Genomic DNA, 21,181 nt, shown 5'->3' with positions numbered 1-21,181 from the left:
TTTCTGGGAAAAATTGTTCACATACAGGATATTTTTCAGTCGCACGTTTCAATTAATTACACTTTCCCAGTGAAGTGTTACTATCGGAAATATTCCCTCGGAGCGCAATCGAATTTATTCAAATGTAAGTGTAAGTTGCATTAAACCTGCTAGTACGTATCACGGTGATTGTATAAACGTTAAGTCGGTAAGAGATAAAAAATTTCCGCGGTTTTTTACATTACTTTATCGCGAAGAGCATATATTTAATGAGAAATACTTCAAAATTGTGCAATGTATAAGTACAAAAAATTTGGAATTGACAGTCGTTCATTGAAATTATGATATTTGCATCACAGTAAACATGTTACTTTTTCACTTTATCATTAATAAGAGGCTGAAGGTACACGAAGGAAGGTCGGAATACATTCCTCAATGAGTGAGGGAACAGATATCTATATGAGAATATTTTTTTCTAATACGTCATTGTCCAAATATTCTACAGGAATTTGATTATTGGACAGAATCAAGAACAAATCGGTAGGAAAACTGAGATAATTTGGAACTACTCCGCCAATATTTCGTTTCCTTGTTGTCTCCAATAATTCGTTCGCTGACAAAAAAAAAAGTAAATGTTCAAATTCTCCTCAAACTCATGGATTGTCACACAGGTCTATAAAAAAAAATGTCGTCATGATTGATAATTTTATTTTATTTCTCATTTTTTAATGTCACTTTTACGGCATTATCACTCAATGCTGTACGCTTGTAAATAAATCAGTTCCACAAAATAAATAATCATACATTAAATCGCGCGATAACAAACACATAATTATCCACAATATTTTTCATCCAATCAATGTATAATGACGCTCTTACTTCTTGTAATTATCATATTTTTCCAAGTGGAAATATGATGTATGTCTTGATGATTTACACGTTATTCTGTGTCAAAAATAGGTACAGAAGAATGAACAAAACGTCTCATAAGAAACAAAAAAAGTAAACAAAATATAAGAAAAACTCTATAAAATTTGTAATCTCATCAAGAATGACGTACTCATCATCATATATTCCACTAGAAACGTACAAATGCCCGTGAGTCACGTAGTTTGCGCGCGGTCTTGCAGTAATTTCTATTTCAAGTATCTCACAACTCCTTCAACTTCTGCTGATCATTCAATAGCATGCTTCGATCGAACATATATAATTTCGTCTTAAATTTATGAATTTTCATAGCTCCAGCATTCGTCAAAGAACAGCGATGCCTCCAGAAGAGTCACTGGTGGTATCCCCTCTTTTAGTATCATACAACGAGACGACACTAAAAGAGGGGCGGGGGGCGTCGCTGTATTTCTTTTTTATACGTTACAAATTATTTTTGGAAACAACCAGACAGTCACATTTTGCCGTTCCCTGTCGAAAGCGACAGATATTTTTTTTCTTACATGAACCAGTTGTTGTTCTAATGTCTGCATTCAGGAGAAAAAAATGAAATAAACCCTAGCATAAAGAAAATCGTAAAGTCTTTCGGAATTTCCTGAATGATATCTGCTTGCAATCAGGAAATAGTTTCGGGATTGAATAATGAGGAGTGTGGTTCCATGTTAGGATCAGGGAGAGGGTAGAGGTGCCCGACAGTACCATTCCTTGATTGCAAGGATCGTAGTGAATGATGATGACTTAACATATCACGAAATTCCGTCAACTTCTTTTAATATGAAGTTACACGACTTGTCATGTTTCCAATGACTTGAAAAGGGATGGATTTAATTACCAGAGCCACTGTACGAATTGAGTTTTTGTTGAATTTCAAAGTTCACATGAGATCTTATTCATGACTTTTAAAGACCACGCGCATTAAAAAACCGGGTCATGAAAAAAAAAGTTGCCGAGAGCAGAAATACACAATTTTTACGAAATTCAGATGTATATATAAAGTCAGACGGTTCCCGTATTTGACGCAAACAAAATACAAAAAAAAGATAAAGGACTATATACAATGTACTCTCTCTCTCACTCACATACACATTCACTTAATACGAACGTTTTACAATTCTTATCATTTGCCGCATTAGCTCACCCTTTTCACAAAAAGGACACAATCTTTTCATAATTTACTGGAACAATGATAATGCATATATATTATTGTTATTATCAATGATAAAGCAATCGATATTACATTTTCATTACCTCAACAAAGTAATATCAACAGCACGCACAGAGGAACATCCACTAATAATAATAGATAACAATTATAATAAATTAATTCTGTACAGAGTTTCTTGCTTCGAGCATAATAATTATTAAATATCTACTGGGAAGGGGCGGGAGGGCATACGAGGACAAGGGAGTAGAGGGGTATTATCGCGGAGTTGGCTTTGCATTTGAGCATTGCCGACACAGCATCTCTCACTGTTATCTTCGTCTCTCTATTTCTATTTCATTTTCCATAGCCTTGAACACGAAATAATCCAGTTATTCGTGTATACCTTGTCGGCATATTTTATTTATAAATTAAGGGTGAAAAACGGAAAAAGAATGTTATATGAATATTTTTCGTCTATGGAATTCCGAGAAATAGTACAAACGTTACTTAGACAGGAATGGCAATTGCCGACTGAATCAAGGAGGACATGAATAGAAAGATGTTAAAATCATTGATTAATAACATTCGAGAGAACGAAAATTCATAGTAGTCTTTTTTTTTGTTCAGAGTTTATCTGCTTCATCGAATCCTTACTTAATAAATAGTGTTTAAAATTGACAACTACACTTCGGTGGCAAGCGTGGCAGCTAATGCAGCATCATGTCTATAATGATCGTCTATAACATAAACACCACAGTTACCCTCACTGGCACAACCACCCCCACCTCCACCGCCACCACTGTCCGTAAGCGTTGGCCTCTTCAATAATGAAGGGTCGCTGCTTGCGCAACAACTATCCAATGTATTACTCGAGAAGAGTGACGTCCTCTTAGCATCGAGTACACCAACACTAGCACAAATATCTTTTTCTTTTTGAAAATGATGTGATGCACGATGAGCCGCTGCTTCTGTATTCAATTGTTTTGGAGTTCTTGATCTACCATCTGGCATAACAGGCTCAGGTTTGTAACCACCGCACGATATATCAAGACCACTTTCAGTTTGAAAAGACGAGTCAAGATCGTCCCTCGTTACCGTTGCATTGTTAACACTCTTATTTGCTGTCCACGTATTTTTAATCATGTGAGAATCACCGGTACCTAGTGAACAAACACTAGTACCTGTACCCCCAAGTCCACTACTACATCCAGCACCATTCTGAAATACACTGCCTGGTCCAACCATACTGACACCATTAGCATTACCACCACCACATCCAGTGGATGCACTACGTTTACTCAAACTGCTGTGTACAGCATTTCTCTCATTTTGCAGTCTCGCCTCTTCATCCGCTCTTGCCTGCTCACGTTTCTGTCTCCTCTTCATACACATAACGGCAAGCGCAGCAACAAGAACAAATGCTGGTACTGCTGTTGATAATGTTGCAATGACAACAACGTGCTCAGTCGTTAATCCAGCATCTCTGGCTTCAGCTGAGGGCCGGGACAGATTGCCAGACCAGTAGCTTGCACCAGACGGTGGTACACCAGCATTATTACCCGATGATGTTACTGGACGCCCAATGCCAATGGCAATGTCAGGCTCACTGCATGTACCACCACGCCAGCCTTTTTTACATTCACACAAAAATTCATTTACACGATTTGTGCATATACCACCATTTTGACACGGTGCACTCTTGCATTCATCAACTTCAATACTGCAATCTTTATTTGTGAAACCCGGCTTACATATGCATGTATAGTCATTGGTGCCGGATATACATTTACCACCATTGGCACATGGTTTAGCACGGCAATAATCAACTTTATCTTGGCACACGGATCCGGTGAAACCAGGTATACAATGGCATCGGTATTCACCAATCTTGTCTACGCAAGTACCACCATTTAAGCATGGATCACTTTCACACTCATTAATATCAATCTCACATCGTGAGCCGGTGAATCCAGTTCTACAGGTGCAACGGTATCCATTGACAACGTCCGAGCATGTGCCATTATTTAAACAAGGATTTGGTGCACATTCGTTTATTTGAGCTTCACAATCAGTACCAGTATAACCGGACGGGCAGTGGCACGTGTAACCTTTTAACGAATCATCAACGCATGTTGCACCATGAAGACAGGGCGAATCTCGGCATGATCTTGAACTTATTTCACAGTGACGTCCACTCCATCCTGGTGGACATGTGCAACGATAGGCTATTGGTCTTAAGGCAACATCAGTGATATTGGTGTTTGTCGTTGTCTGAGATCTCGTAGTAATTCGTCGTTCTTGATGTTGTTGTTGTTGTTGCTGCTGCTGCTGCTGCGTGCTATTGTTTATCATGCTGCATGCACCACCATTGAGACAGGGCTTGGAGTGACAATCCATGAGGGGTTTTTCACAGTCAGTACCATTGAAGCCGGGCGCACATGAGCAGGTGTATGAACCCTGGCCGGTGTTGAAGCAGGTGCCACCATTAAGGCATGGTTTGTGATTCGTACAGTAGTTTAGATCCTGGTTACAGAATAAACCGCCCCATCCTTCATTGCATAGACACTCCCATGGTTTTTGACAGGTACCGTGTAGGCATCCTGGATACCTCATACATTGATCGCAAAATGCTCCAGTCCAGCCCTTACTACATCTGTTCAAACAGACAAAAAAAAAACGTACTTCTTTAGTTTTTATTATTCCCTATCATCACATTGTGCTGAAAGCTAAGATGTGATAGCTGTTGTAGGTAGATATCTACAGTGAGAGAGAAAGAGAATAAACGGAAGGAAGAACGATACATAAAGCTGGAATGAAGGAGCCCTCCTCCATGGTATAAGAAAGAAGAGGATGTAGTGGTCGGCCATTACGTCGTACCATACAAGACGAAGGGATCGCGAGATGAAAGGGCGTCCGGGTGGGTGAAAGATAGAGAGACAGGAGGTAGAAGAGGAGGGAGGGGGGGGGGAGAGAGAAAAATGAGAAAATAAAATGGTAAAAACAAAAAGAAGGAAAAACCAAGGCGTCGAGATGGTGGTAGTAGTGCTGGTGGAGGTGAACGGCAAAAAGATATGAAGGAGTAAAAGAGAGGAGGCATCGTGGCTGTTGAAACAGGGATGCCGGACAAGAATGGTGTCCGAGTGGGGATGAGTCGGCGAGTAGTGTTCCCACGGTTCGAGCCACAGCACAGCCGTTCAGTATGCGGGTCAAGGAAAGGTTACAGACCCCCTCCCCCTTGCATATGTGTATGAAACCCGATGTACGTGTATATGTTTTATAAGGTATAGTCACTCCCCCCCCTCTCCCTCCCTCCCTCCCCCTCACCCCTTCCAACACCATTTCCAATTTATACGTGTATGTGTGTGCGCACACGGGGCGCCCGTTTCCCTCAGCTCTTCTGGTCTCTCTCACCAATACAATAATCCTGAAGAGTGACGTATATGTGTGTGCACGATGTTGCTGCCGTCGCGGTATGACTATACCATCAAATCTCGTATACCTACTCCTCGGTCCATGGGTAAGATCGACTGAGGGGAGAAGGAAAGGTGGCTGATGCCGAACTCAACTGAGACTAACCGGGCCCTCAAAGACCTGGGGAAACTGACGTAAAAACGGAAGATGAAGAAGAATAAAGTGGATATGAAGAGAAAAAAAAAAAGAGTGGCTGTATATCCCTGATTTTACACCCGGCCAACCGGGGCCATCCATACGCTGAACTCAATTTAAACTCGTGTGCATGAACGAATAGAGAGTTCCTCTTTTTGCGGGGGGAATCGTAATGATAAATTCAAGTAGAAATCGTGAATTCTGTCAAATATACATATTAACTTTATCATGTGTTTGACGTCACAATTTGGAGTACTGAAGAATTTTGGCATGAAACTTGCTATTAGGTGCATCGTGTTGACTGGATATAAAGTCAATCAGTATTCAGCTCTCACCACTATCCAAGAAATGTTCTCTCTCCCTTCTCCTCGTCCCTCCCCCTATCGAGTGAAATAGAACTCTCCAAAAATTTCAATCGCAAGACTGTCCTGCAATTCTTTCACGTAATACAACATGAATATAACCGATCCCCCGTATTCAGTATATATACATAACCGAAGAGAGAGACTGGCCTCGGTGTTTCTCCCACGATCTCCGCCTTCTATCGTATTACAGGTTAAACGGCCAACGACGAATTTACGGCAAATACGTCTTCCGCGAATCGTCAGGGAGCGTCGACTCCCATTTTCGCACAGTTCAATTTTCCATTATTCATCGTCTCTCAATTTTTATTCATTTTTCCATTCATCCCATTGTACAATTATACTCACTCATTGTGCGAGAATTTGTCTTGTTGCAGTGAGACGTAACAATTAACCCCACGATCAGCAGAGTAATTAGATGATCGAGTTAACTCGTAAGCCCGGGTTAAACTCCATCAGACGAGATTCATTTATTTGTCAGCGTTTTGCCAGTGTCATTCATTAGATTTCTCTTTGTCTCCTTTTTTTTTTATCATCTGCAGCCTCTTTCATTTTCATTTCTCTCATGTTCTCAGGATTAGACGCCTTTCTCTATGTACAATGCATGTATACCCGTGTACGTGTATAACTCGTGAAACGTGTCATTTTCATATACCCACCCCACACACATTGAAAAATCCACGAGGATGAAACGAATGTACATAAAGTTTTATATAGATGAGGAAAGAGAGGTGGCTTAGGATAGGTTACGAAATACCGGAGTAGTGTGCACACGTTATGAAGTCGGCGTTTTGCTTTCCGTGGGTCGTATTACCATGTTAATAAAATGTTACATACTGAGAAAATGATTTTTCAAGGATTTTAATAAAGAGTTGGATATTGGAAATGACTAAGACCAAATGCTATTATAGAGATTCAATCATGATGTGCTGTCATTGCTAAACTTACTTGCACTCGTTGGGTGCTGTGCAGTGTCCATGCTGCTCATCGCATCCAGGCAGACAGCGAGCTGTAACGTAACAAGAAGATGAATTTGAGTTAATAAATTTCATTGATAAAATGTAAAATTATATTGAAAAATTGGCACAATAGGAGAATCACCAATGACAATTGTGTCACATGTGACTTTGACTGAACGTGAAAGGGCGTTTGTCCAGTCCGGAAATATCTGAAGAGGCCCGACGCGTTTGGCTCGGAGCCACAGGGCAAGCAGTAGCGGTCGGTTCTCGTGTGTTTGTGTTATCCTCCTCACTCACCCACCCCCCTTCCCTCCCACTTCCACTCATTTTTTTTTTTTAAACATTAGTACCTATATATACACGTGCAAGAAAGAAACACAGAAGAAGGAGAAGAGGAGGCAGAAAAGTTTTAACCCGTAGTGCAAGCAACGCGCCGGATCCGCTCGCTTACAGAGGATTGCTGGAGTGAAGGCATTCCTGTATCTTTTTTCCCCTCCCTCCCACTCTTCATCTATCTCACTCGTGTTCATCTTATTCACCTTTTTCTCTCCTTTACTTTCTTCGCTGGACTTAAATTAATCGACGACGTATGCCCGCGGGGAATTTTATAGTCGTTCTTGGGTCCAGGTAAAGGACGATACGATCTACTGGAATAGGGGGTTGGATGGAGGTGTGCTTTACCGTTCCCTACCATTTTTAAACGCTTTGAAGGAGAAATAAAATAAAGATTGAATGATGCACCTGAGCATTTTAAAGGATTTTCACCTATGTCTGAATTTTTATTTATCCTTTGTTTTCAAAATATGCAGACGATGGTGTAGGGACAGAGTCAAATGATTTTTCCGAAAAATTTTAAGACCCTAACAAATGCCCTCCCTCCTCCATTTATCTGTCTCTCTTTCTCTTGCACTTCTCCACGGAGAACTCACGTCGTGCGCGAATAAGCGACGAGGTATTTATAGTCTCTGACTCCCTGGATCGACGCCGAAAGGAATGGCCGAATCGCAGGGATTCCACCGATCCTGATACCGCGCTGAGACAGAGATACGCCGAGTGTGGAGAGAAAGAGGACAACAGTACCCGAGCAGAATTCAGTGATTTTGCATTGGCGAATGAGGAAAAATGTGTAGCGAAAAAATCATCAAATGAATGATTGAATAAAGTATATACATATGAAAAATGAATTAACAAATACTGCGACTGGATACATATTTATTCATTCCTCCTGTCATCATTAATTTTTTCATGTGATTTTTAACTCTTTTTTTCCAGTAAATGAACGAGTTGTAATGGATTTTAATGGAAAAATTCTTCAACGGAATTTCCGGCATCGGCATACCTGACCTCGACATGCACATGCATCCTTTTAAATATTCCCCCCATTGACTGGTTTTAACGGTCATATTCTATCGATTTTCCATCGTCACTTTACGCGCAGGGGCATCCAAATGTCGCTTTCTACTTTGTCCTACAGGTCCCTCTGAATTGTGGCATTGGCGAGGGTGTATACGACCCTTCACAGAATCGGCTAATAATAAATGGTACGACGCTTTACCTGCCCATTCAGTACCGGTAAAGTATGAAGTGAAAAAAAGAAGAAACCAAGGCTAAAGAAGCATAGGTTTGCAGGTATACAATTCTAGAAAAAAAGCAGGTACCAATGATGTAGGTATGTCTTCTCATATAGTAAAGAAAAATAAGGACAGATGGATATGAAGGAGAAGTAGTGGAGAAGCAAAGTCGGGCGCAGCTGTTTGGTTAAAGCACCCGAACCAGAGGCAGCTGTCGATGCCAAGCCCTGGGCCCAGGGCCCTGGGCTCGCGCGTCGCAGCTGCTTTTGGCCTTTGCCTCTTCCCCTTCTCCACACTCTACCCTACCATCATACACCGAAATAATCCCGAGAAAAAGAATAAACCACGCTACACCCCCGATTTCACTTTCAACCCTTCGTCTACTGATATTTCAAACAATTGGTGTTACATCGCCCCATGCAAGTGCATCCAACGATCCTTCTCCACCCCTCCAATTAAACACAAAGTGTTTAACAGAATGGACTGTTGCCGTTGAGAGCGAGTGGAAAGGATTCAATTAATTGTTGATTGTTCCTTTTAATAGGAAAACTGCAGTTCTAAAATGATGACTGTGTAGAAAAAAAATTTGATAAAAAAAACCAAGAAATGCTCGAAATACGGAGAAGTCATGTCCTATCAGTATTACCCCCTGTTATCTTAATTTTAAATGAGCGGGTGAATGAGGAAGAATAACACGAGATTGAACCTGATCAGGGGATAAATATTCTGCACCGATTTGCTATTGAAAAATGCAAAAAAAATATGAATTCAATACTCACGAGTAGCACAGTAGTCGCCTTTCCATCCAGACAAACACACACGCTCTCCCGTTGGACTGCAACTGTAATGTCCGAAGATATCGTCCCGGGGATTACATATTTTTTCACAACCCTTGCCATAATTATGTGGCTTACAAGTGACCCTGAATGCAAAGGTTACTCGTGTACCACCATCAGCATACTCAGCTGCTGTCCAATCAGTGCCAACATCCAACCATCGTTGATCCATGTATCTCCTTATCAACACTTTTTCTGAAACAAATAAAAGTTACCAGTGTTATTGATGACGATGATACATTGAATAAGATGATGTTGCTGTACAGCTCCGATGATCGAAGTGCATCGGCCTCAACCGTGGCCAGACCGGACGCTCGTCCGCTATTGCTACTCCACCGACGGTACGCATCCGGCAGAAAGAAGAGTATATACACTGAGAGTGGGTACATTACGTAGACTCTGGGAAAGAAACATTCTTCCATCCCTTTTTACCTTATCGTAGCTTTTTTTTTTTATTTTTCATCATTTTATGTTATGTATCTACTTCACCTTATTTCTCCATCTTTTTAACCGTCATTTCTCGTCTCATTTTATGGCCGTAGGGAGCAGGTAAAGAGAGGGTCCGTTATGTACTTCCACCCGCGGAAAGTAAAAGGATCATTTTTTCACACCAGTTTTGAGAAATATTGGGGCGGTGAAACAAAAAAAAAAACACTCACTCACACAGAGCCACTTGTGTGAAGTGGAAATCAAGAGACAATGCGACAGTAGCACTGGAAATAATTGTCCCCTGTTACCCCGTGAAATATCATCGAGAAGGAAAAATCAGAGGAGAGAAGAGTGTGGAAGTGTGGGGCTAAAGATCAGTAGTGGGCAGTTTTCGTCCGGATAGCGTGCCCGAAGATACTTAAAGTCTTCTCTCTTTCTTGAACGCTCAAGCCAATCCTCCTTGCGTATTTTTGTTCCCAGAAGGGAAGTGGCATGGCCTACGAAAACGGCAGTCTGTGCGTAAAAGGGGTAAAGGGGTATGAGTGGGGCCGCAGGGGGTGGAGGAGGGGAGGAGAGCGCCACTCAAGAGTTATACCGGCATCGGCAGATGATGCGCCTGGCGCTACTTGATTTGGCTCTCACGGCCGTCTCGACGCGGTTTCAAGAAGAGTATCAGTAAGACGCCCGTTCGAGGTGAATGATCGTATAAAAGTGAAGAATATTCAGAAGTTAATTTTCAAGTGCGTTTAAACTACAGGGTATGTTTCGAAAATTTTATTCGACTTGAAATTTTTCACTTGAGGAATAAACAAGATAAATGACGGTGTTCCAGAGACATTTATTAACCGGACTTTCACCACTATTTTTTTGCATGATGTTGAGCCTCTTATTTCGCACAATAAAGCAAAATTAAAGTCTCTTTCACAGAACATCGATTCATTGGGAGAATTACTCATTGATCAATGACAGTGAGGATTGTCAGATTAATCAAAGGAATTTGGAACACATCTGATCGGTCAGGAATGGGCCACCTCATCTGCCCGCCTGAACCGGTGTGATTTCAGAAGTCCAGAAAAAATCTGGAAAAAAACTTTGGGAGGAGATAATTTTTATCGCGTGATTCTACCACTCTATTAATTCTCAAAAGCCAAACTAATACCAAAAATAGGAGAATTTTTTTTCAACCTTTGGGTTTCGCAGGTGTGTAGTACAAAACGCAGGTAGTAAATAAAAAAAAAAACGTAGCAAAAGAGATAAAAGAAACCCGGTGGGGATGAAGAAGAGAAATGGGTCTGAAAACGATTGTGAGAAAGGAAGCGAGCCAGCATCTGAACAGTAAGCCCAGCAATGAAGGGCCTCGTTTCGTGGTGATGGTTGCGTGCCAGTATTTTTGTTCTTTTTATTTTTCTTCTTCTTATTCTACACGTAAAAACCCTACCGAAACGTTCTCCTAGAAACCCGGTTATATGTATATTGCCCTGGATATTCTACGGAAGCACTTGAGAAACCGTTTTGTTTTTTTTTCTTCTCCGCAAAAAGTTGGGTAAAAAAAATTACGACAATGGGTAGACGATTAAACCATCAAAAGAACATGGCAATTCCTTAAATTGTCACCTGTAGACCGGTGCTATGGGTTTCATATGTGCCATTAAAAAATACATTGAATTTACACATAGCAGGTTGAAAAGCAAAAAAAAAAACCGAATTCTCTTGTCGTAGAAAAATAGTACAAAGCTTTGACATGCATATTCTCGTATATACATGTGGACATCCATACATCCAATGGGGTTGAGTGTCACATTACCCTCTCAGTGCGTGAGGTAGATACTATACGGTTACACAGGAAGGAAACACTAGTGGCTTGAAGAGTACCCACTCCGTCCTGCTTCATTCACACTTGTCATTTTCACCATCCCCTATCTTCTTCCTGCAACATGCTTATTTTAATCTACAGAAGGATGGTTCCGTTGGTGTGCACTTGGACGAGTTTGAATACAGGTCGAATGCGTCGTAAGGCGATACGCGTTAAGCAATGAGGAGTGAGAAAGGTTGTAGAAATAGCAACGCAGGAGACTAAGCTAGACACAACGAAATAACGGAAAATGAAAAACAACTCCAAAGGTGACGATGATAACAAGGCCCAATGTACCGGAGTTTTTTTTTTTTATTATTTTTTTTTAACACATAGAGGTATCTGGTAAATGTCGCACACGACCGGAAGTGGCTTCTTGGTTGGTCTTTGTCTTGTCTGCCTCCCCCTACCCATATACCGCATTTTAACATATAATCCAGCTGGCCCGCACATGCCCCCAGGGTAAATCCCCGGCGTGAGTCCCTTTTACCAAGTATCATATACCTTGCATGCAGGAATTAATCACTTGTACTTATATTATCACGATCAAATTTTCATTCCCGGTTGTACTTCACTTTCAATGATCATATAAAGGTCGAGAAGTCAACCCAACCCCTGAGAGCATCCACTCTAATCCAAAAACAGTTCTCCATTTAATAATAACAACTTTAACTTACCAGGCGAATGGCCGGTGATGTTTTCAACCTCGTGATAGGCCTCGACAATCAGTGAGAATGTGCCCTGTTGATGAGAGAAAAATTCATTGAGTTGTGAATCAATATCGTTGATAGCTAAATAATTAAATAATTAATTGAACAATTTCAATGTGTATCTTATGGCATCTGGTATGGTCATGTGCACTGGAATTGCGCAATTAATGGCAAACATAAACGACGCCACAACAGTTTGCTCTATCCACCACTGTCACGACAGTAGAATAGGGATATTAAACGTACGTGCACCTGGTGTATGCGTCAGTGAAGGGGTGAAAAGAGGGCTGGGGTAGGTATTGTAAAGTCTACATTGGGCAGAACGTGTTCACCGCCTAGAGTTGTGATAATTACTTTGAAATAATGAATCTATAAAAATGGCATTAAAGGTAAGGGCAACGGAAATGGACGAATACAGAGTCTGGATTGCGTTGAACAGCAACTTCCGTAACGCATCACATAAATCATCGCTGTGGTGGGTATAGGGAAAAAAAAAAAGACAGATAAGGGGGAGGTTAGACGACGCGTGCTATGGACATACACACGTGTTACACTCGTTAAGAAGAACTCCAGGCATCAACGGGTTACCTTGAGAAAAAAAAACAGTTCCTTCACAATGTTATTCTGATAAATGACAGCGAAGAAAGCTGGAGAAATTATCGAAAATTTGAGCATGAATAACATAGTACCATAATTCCTTTGACAGTTCTAACACCACTAGAAAAAAATCATGTACAACTATTTTATGATTTTTTTTTTCATTTTTTTTCTGCTTGTATTCAATTATTAAAACGTCAACGACATGCATACACACGGCCCCGTTACGTATGCTGAATAATTAATGTTTATATCCGCTGGTGGGTCTGGAGGCACGAAAAATTGCATGCATGTGATGACAACAAATGGGGAAGTGTAATGGAGTTATTTTGTTCCTGCTATTGGCCAGGCAAAATTCAACAAATCGTGGCAAATAATGTTTTTTTTTTTCTTTCCAGGACCCATGGAGAGAGGCCGCTGAAAAAGTGTCTATAAATAAATATCGCATGTGAATTATTTTTCTTATTCCTTTGGAGAGATTTGAAGAAAAAAAAAATGTAAGATGAATTACCAAGGAAGAGATAAATGCCACCGTGATCGTCCTCCGCAAAATTTACAACCGAGATTGGAATTGAAGCCGACAAACAGAAAAATAAAAGAAAGAGGCAAATGAAATGGGCGAATAAAAGTAGAATTTAAAAAAAAATACCAAACACCCATCGAAATGGTAAAAACCGTAGACCGACATTTCACAAGGGAAACAATGTTGGGTGCGTTTCGGCAATCCTTCTCACTTGTATCCTTTAACCATCACATATATACATGTGTGTAGGCACTTTATGTACATACATAGGATGTACATGTACACACGAACACATATACATATGTGTATATATATATATATATAGAACGCTTTTATATAAACTCTCTTTGTTTAATGGAAACGAGCGGACGTTGGAAGTTTTATATTGGAATGAACCCGAGAGAAAAAGTGAAAGAAGAGGGAAAAAGAGGAGGCGGGGTTGGTAGAAGAACTATGGGGGTTAGAGCGTCGACGAAACGAATGAAAAGTAAAAGAGGAGGCAGGGAAGGAGCATAGGAATGAAATACGAACGTTGGAGAGATAAAGAGGTAAGAAAAGAAGAAAGCAAGCAAGTAGAAGAGAAGGAAAGCGATGGAGAACAAGAGAGTGAGAGGGAGCACCGTAGCTCACTCAGGAGTCGGTTCCCACGGGTTGTGGCCGGCATACCTCCACCTTCTCTGGCTGTCTTGCTCTCGTCCTCAACTCCCTCTTTTCTTCGCTCAACAACACACATACATAAGACTACGTAACATGAATACATGGTCAGCATCTGCAAACCTCTGCCTCATGCTTTTATACATACATATGCACGATTGTATTAATCCACGCGAAACGGTCAACCGAGACCCAGACGAGTACGAAATATTGATGGTATGGTAAGGTGGAAACGAGTAGTTCAAGTAAAAGTTCTTACAGTGACCTATCACATGGTTTCCTTCTCCTTCCAGATATTTTCTCCTCAGTCTGTAGATATTCTCCAGTAATGTATGAATAAACATACTGCTAGTAGATGAAATATACAGATTTAGTGACCTTGAGATGTGGCCTTTGCATCACTGGAATAATAAGGTACATTTCAAGGATAATAAAACAGAAACAGATGAAAAGGCAGAAGAAATGTTTGGGTGAATTTTGCGGCTCGGAGGTTTGGAGGCTCTAAAAATACATGGGCACGCGGTCTACCCGATAATTTATGCTAAGTGCTTTGCGAACAGAGTCACAAGACTCCTCCACGTCGGCCATTCATCCGTTTGTATGAAAGAAAAAAAAAAAATAAGAGAAATACATGGGTATCCCCCTGAAATCCCTGTCTCACTTGTTCAATTTTTTTTATTATTTCTCTTGCATTTCACCTGATTAACCCGTGAGAGCCAAAACTGCGTTACACAGAAAAGAAAAATGAGAGATGAGGACGGAGGAGAACCTCAATGGGAGGAAGTATTTGTTAAAAAATTATGGACTCATTATTATTTTCGCGTCTGAAGACCCGATTTTTGGAATATGGAGGAGAAACAAAGGAACGAAATAAAAAAAATCTGGCGAAACACCTATGAAAATGGCAAGATAATCTGTTTTCTCGTTCACTATATAATCTCGTCGAGTGTATACACTCTGGGAGAAGCAGGTTTCCTCACGAATAACACCATCGCACACGTTATATATCCCTCTTTCTCGAATGCTACTTCATCCCAAGCGAAACCAAACTGAAAAGACCATGTGGCGCAGGATTTTCTAGTCTACTCAACATCGCTTCCGAGAAGGAGTCCGTAGTAGTCTCCATCATCTCCCTCCTCCATCCATCTTTTTTTTTTTGTACCCATCAACTCTGTCTCGTTTCACATCGAAAAATTTTTCGTCTATATTTTTTTCACCAACTTGAAATATCAAACTGAAGAAGGAGAACGAGAGAAGATAGTTCTTGGTAAACGCTGTCTATAATATCAGATAAACGAAGGGGGAATAAAGCAAAAACCTAATGCAGACAATCATTCAGACCTATGAACAAAATAGCACCATATGGGTTGAGTTAATTTGACTGGGTTTCTGCTGAAATAATGGAAGATAGATAGGGGAAGTGGGTGTGACGGGTGAAGAAAAGTGAGAGCGAAATCTATTCCAACCGTAGCTGTCCTACAAAAGGAGCGACCCATCTGCCACTCCATCGACGACATCATGTGCATTATTGTTCCAATCAAAAACAAGTGATTTGACATTTAACTTATCACTGACCACACCATTTGCCATGCGAGCAGTTGTCTGCTCTCAAAAATTTGAGGAAAAAAATCAAACGTAATTACATAAATGTGACGTCTGTCAGTGATTACAAATAACATTAACTCACCGGCCAGGAGAAGTTGAATGGAAATCTGATGGGATTGGTGAAGCTCGGCAGAGCTATATCCGGACTGAGATTCACAACATTACCACCCAGTACCGGTGTTACAACATCACCATAAGTACACGGCGATGTTGTATCAATTTTCGCTTGATACTGTTTTAAACACACTCGGAATCTTGTCTTGCAGACACCGGTACACTCTCCGGTTTTCGATTTACTACCGGAGCAACACTCGCCAGTATTATCCTTGCCATATTCATTGGCAAATGACTTTAGTCGTAGTTCAAAAACACCGGAGGCATTCACCTGTAAATAAAACATTGCAATAATCCATTAGTACTCATTGAAATTAATGCGTTGTAGTCATAATTACAATGAATTTCATTCATTCACAAATGGTTATCACACACGTGGTATGTAAACAGGCACGATCCTGCACGCACTCATCCGCTTTCGTCATCTTGGCCATGATCCACTACAGCTACAGATGTGCTGGCGCGGGCGCGGGTGAACTCATACACTTTGCTAATTTTTCAGTTGAATGAGAGGAAAAAAAAAATTCATTGGATTTCTGCACGGCGGGAGTCTTTTTTACCCCTTCATGCACGTGCTCTTGTTTTCGGTGCCCCCCCGTCAAGTCTTCACTTCAATTCACTATTGAAATATTAATTCTTCGCTCGAAAGAACAATAAACGAAATAGGTGATGATGAAAATTCTACTATCCAATTTTACGTGGAACCCGTGATTGCTATTGGACTTGGACACGACAGATACTCAATAAAAAAAATCCATCATTCATTTTCACATTTGCTAGCTCACCCAAATAGGAGGGAATAAAAAAAAATGTGTGTCCATGCAATAAACACGTCACGCAAGCAACGACGAGACGAGACGGAGGAAATATTTCTAACGGCTGTTTATACATCCCCCAAGAGAACGACTTGGTTTCATCTATATACATTGTTGTCTTGTCTCCAGGGTCCGAGCGATAACCTTACATCGATCGCTTTTAAATCTTCTTTTTAACCTCCCCCGGATTTCTTTTTTTTTTCATTCCTTTTCGTCTTCATGTGCTTTCCTCGACTTTTATCCAACGTATATAGATGTAACTGACGTAAAATTATGACTATCTTTCGCGGAAATTCGTAGTAGAACTCACGGGTTTGTTGAAAGAAAAAGAAAGAACGTGGAAGTGAGAAAGCCTGAGAGCTAAGGGTAACCGATAAACTGGAAAATCGAAGCGCTGCACGAAATCTCAACGAAGATCACGATATCCTTCTTTGCCAAGTTTTACTGGAACTGGCAGATAGTCTGGAGATATGTATAACTGCCGGCTTTGAAAGCAAAAAAAAGAGTCTGTTCATGACTCCCGGCAAAAGTACTATGAACTCTTAATCGTATTTAAAAGGCTGAATTACTCAGACTATCAATGAGAAGTACTCAGTTAAAGCACTTGATATTGCTCCTTGCGGCCCTACCTATGTATTTCTTTGTGTACGCGCCTTTCAGGAGAATTCAGCCTTCCAATGTACTTCGATCTATTTCTGGACATCCAATGGCTCCCGCGTATTTATGGACGTGCCTTATGCTATGCTACTTATTTTATTTTTTTTCCAACTTTGTTTCTACATCCTCCGTACTTAATTTTCAACTGCACTTATCATTCGTCCAATTCCTCATTCATCCCGAGAATAATCTTGCATTCTGAATGAAGAAAAAATTATCTCACTAGTGCGAGTGAATATGCTAATTGTGTATAATCAGATGTGTAAAAGTCATTTTGAAGAAACAACAAAGTAAGACTGTGCTTTCAAAAGAGTGGCATCCAGATTTAGAAGTGCTTTACACCGCTTTGTCTTTCTTTCTTGTCTCCCAGGAAGAATCGCTCGGAGGCTTCTCTGAGGGTACACATCAGTCAGTAAAAGCCCATGTAAACTACAAAATGGAATAAAATGGATCGAGCTTTTCAGAATATCAAATGACATTAACACAGACAGAGGGACAAGTCTAAGAATAATATATCCAATGTGAAAAAATCGAAATGCATGAGATCGTTCATTTGAAAAGCCAATTGCAAATTTACTCTCGAACACGTTTGTATGCTACCCCCGCTCAAAAAAAAAAAAATACACAACCGTGTATGTGTGACAGCTCGGGAACCGTCTAGCCGACTGACTAAACTCGAGTTCCTTTCACGGATTATTCGTGGAAGTCGAATTAAACACCTACAAAAACATCGAAACTCTTCGAATCAGCCAGTCACACAGTAATGAAAATTATTTGATAATAAAAAGTGTTAGCTCACCGTACGCAATGACGGAAGAAGCACAACGGCCATCGTCCACACCAGCATCGTGGTCCACATGTTTGTTGACAGATTTTTTTTTTTTGGAAGAAATGAAAAAGCTCCCAACTCTGGAGCCTCTTTTCCTCCAATTTTTTTTATTCAATCCACTGCGATGCTAATAACTCAATGCTGTTGATAGTTGATTCTCCTCTTACCCACTTAATGGGTTACCTCCTCGAGGCGAAAACACAAAGTACTCGGTGCACAGCCATAAGGGCCCCCCTTCAGCTATCCTTGGGGTCGAAGTATTTTTTATTTGTTATTTATCAACCGAACAAGCACACGACAAACACTTGGTTGCAGTAGAATATATATAGATATATAAACGTGAGATTTCACACTGTATTCAACACTCTGAACCACTTGGGATATTCCATTTAATCCGTGTATGAATAATCCACTTTCGATGAATCCAAAGTGTACATTGATAAATCACACCGGTTTCATTCAGTTGGCTGTCGTCGCTCCTTCTCACTTTTTCATTTAATCCTTGAGTGTTGTCAGGACGTTGAAATAACAGTGAAATTTTGAATAAAAAAAATTTCACTCGCGTTTCTCGAACAAACGATCAAAATTCGTCGTCAATTTGTTTCTAAGAATGTACCCAATGGGTAGTGATGAAATTTTTGCGTTCTAATTCAAAACAACTGGATGAACACGCGTGATAGCTCGACAGTTTAATTCCATGTGTAGTGAATAAATATTTATCTTGAAATTCTCATTCACACTACTGTTATAACACTCCGAAGATTCACTAGACGGCTGACGTATTTGTGGGTGAAAACCGTGTAAGTTTCCCCAGTATATGGCCTTTTTTATATATAAAAAAAAATAATCTATCTTGCGTAGCCCCTGCGGAGAGATGTGACTCGAACGCCGCCGCCGTCGGTCTGCCGCCTGGTTGAAGCTGCTGCTGCTGCTGGTACTGTTGGTATCCGAATGAGTGTGTCCCTCGCAACTGTGTGCGTGCCCAAACGCCGAAGAGGGGGAAAAGCGTTTCAAAGAGGAGGCGACGTAGGAGTAGAGGAAAATATGTCTTCGTTTCCCCGAGGATACGCCGCTAGTCCGTCCACCTCACGTTGTCCTTATCCTGACTAATTCACCCAACTCCACAATACACTCAATGAATTTTTGGAGGGAAAAATGGCAGTTGAGAGTTATCCAACGCTCTACACTGAAGAAATGTAAATGGCTTCAAAATGCCTCTGCACCACTTAAAAGTTCAACTACTGGCGTTTTATCGAATGCCAGTTGATAGTCCTCTCCTATCCCAATTCTTCTGTCACTATTTCTTTGATATTCTTTACACACTCGTCCACTTTTTGTCAATTCACTTTGTCTTCTCGGCGTTTCCCACCAAATTAATTCCTTTGAACCACTGGCAATCGCCAATTGGCGCCACACTGCGGTCACTCTCAGCACTAGCGTATAATCCCTTGTTACCACCAATAAACTCGCGTATCCAAACGCACGCTCCGATGATAAAGTCCAGTATCCACAAAATTCAAATGTTAAAAAAAATTAAACACACTGCTGCACCCGTTCCACATCAACAAAACGTTAAAAAAAAATTCAATAAATAATTCCCAGCACATTGAGTTAATTTCACTTCTTTGATAATTTATCCGTAGATTCAATCAGTCTCGAATTTACGTATAAACAAGAAATGACAATTGTCTATTACTCTGTTTCTCCTACGGCTCTTCACAACTGTAATGTGTGAGACGCGTGTAAGTTTGTTTATCAAGTAAAATATACACGCGTTACATACTCAACGTGTGCAAGTTCAACCCTCGACTGGAGGTAGTGGCTGTGTTGTACCCCTACTTATAATAGTGGTCCCGGCGGGCCCCGCAGGGAACCAGCCAGCGGGAAAAAGGGAGAAGAAGCCAACACTGGTGGGAGGGGGTAGTGAAAAAGAGAACGAAGAGCATCAGGGGTAGTGGCACGCCACACTGACGATGGGGGAAATCAGTCAGAATAATGAGAAAGAGAGAGGAAGAGTGTGTGGTAGTGGTGCAGGGAGGGGAGAAAATAAGGCAGCTGCAGGCCGGCTGCACGCGTTGACCATCCCCCACCATCATTCCACTCTTCTCCATACCTCAACCACCCCAAAAGTACGCACATGTACGTATTTTGTCGCACACGCGTGTCTTTATTCCGAGTACATGGCGAATCACAGTCTCTCATTATTTTACGGTGCAACGTGCAACATTTGGGAAATTGAGACTAATATGCAGCACCACCGACCATTCCATAGCTACGAAAAAATTTTCACCAACACCCCCTTCAACCCCCCACCTCCCCCCTTTTCGACCCCAACGTATTGGTGGGATTTTACTCGCGCTAGGCACGCGCCGCATGCCACCTTTCTTCACGACTTATGTGACGTCACGAACATATGTTATTCACTATGCATATGTGTATATGTGCAGTGGATACATAGTTATTCCCTCGATTTTGTTCGTTGCATACTGAGCTCAGGGGGTCGCCTTCATTCGAGAGTATCGCAATTTTATAAATCGGAATTTATTGGGTGAAAAGCCTAAAAGAAAAATGTCAAAGGTGCGACCCGAAGTATTTTGCAGAGTGAATTATGGGGTAATGTCGGATTATGCATATTATATCAGCCGATAATCGGTTTTGGCAGGGGGTAGCAATGCGCTGCACACAGCACAGCAGGCACTGCTGATGGGTGCGTTGAACAGACGTGTCCAATTGCAGTCTGGAGCAAAGGGGTGAATTCGAGAGGTGGGGGAGAAATTAAACGGAAAATACAAGTCGGTTGGGGGTATGGAATAGTGGAGGATATTGTACATAGAATACATGCGCAATACTGCTTTTGGGTATTGCATTGGATGGAGTACAATGCCACGATAATTTCCTTCCTTGGTGGACTCAATTGTCTACCCTGTCTACCCCAGGGGGCATCTTTCGTTATTAAGACTGTTCCTCTATTATAGTACTTTATTTTAAGTCAAA

General features: G+C 41.0%; 1 protein-coding gene across 2 annotated transcripts; it reads right to left on the bottom strand.

The window, feature by feature from the left end:
- Window positions 1–19,140, bottom strand: LOC135162497 (neurogenic locus protein delta). 2 transcript variants are annotated; one of them, XM_064121061.1, is made up of 6 exons: window positions 18,158–19,140; window positions 15,855–16,157; window positions 12,361–12,424; window positions 9,346–9,597; window positions 6,985–7,045; window positions 1–4,721 (listed from the first exon to the last, which is right to left on the bottom strand). In XM_064121061.1, exons 1-6 carry the CDS (start codon window positions 18,215–18,217, stop codon window positions 2,750–2,752), a joined length of 2,712 nt encoding a protein of 903 aa, XP_063977131.1. In that variant the 5' UTR covers window positions 18,218–19,140; the 3' UTR covers window positions 1–2,749. The 2 variants fall into 2 exon arrangements, with proteins under 2 accessions (XP_063977131.1, XP_063977132.1); XM_064121062.1 differs by lacking the exons at window positions 15,855–16,157; window positions 18,158–19,140 and adding an exon at window positions 14,427–14,500.
- Window positions 19,141–21,181: the final 2,041 nt, after the last annotated feature.

This window comes from Diachasmimorpha longicaudata, chromosome 5 (assembly GCF_034640455.1).
Source record: "Diachasmimorpha longicaudata isolate KC_UGA_2023 chromosome 5, iyDiaLong2, whole genome shotgun sequence".
NCBI classification, from domain to species: domain Eukaryota; kingdom Metazoa; phylum Arthropoda; class Insecta; order Hymenoptera; family Braconidae; genus Diachasmimorpha; species Diachasmimorpha longicaudata.
The sequence above is the reverse complement of the archived record's forward strand: the minus strand, read 5'-3'. Positions and strand labels throughout refer to the sequence as shown.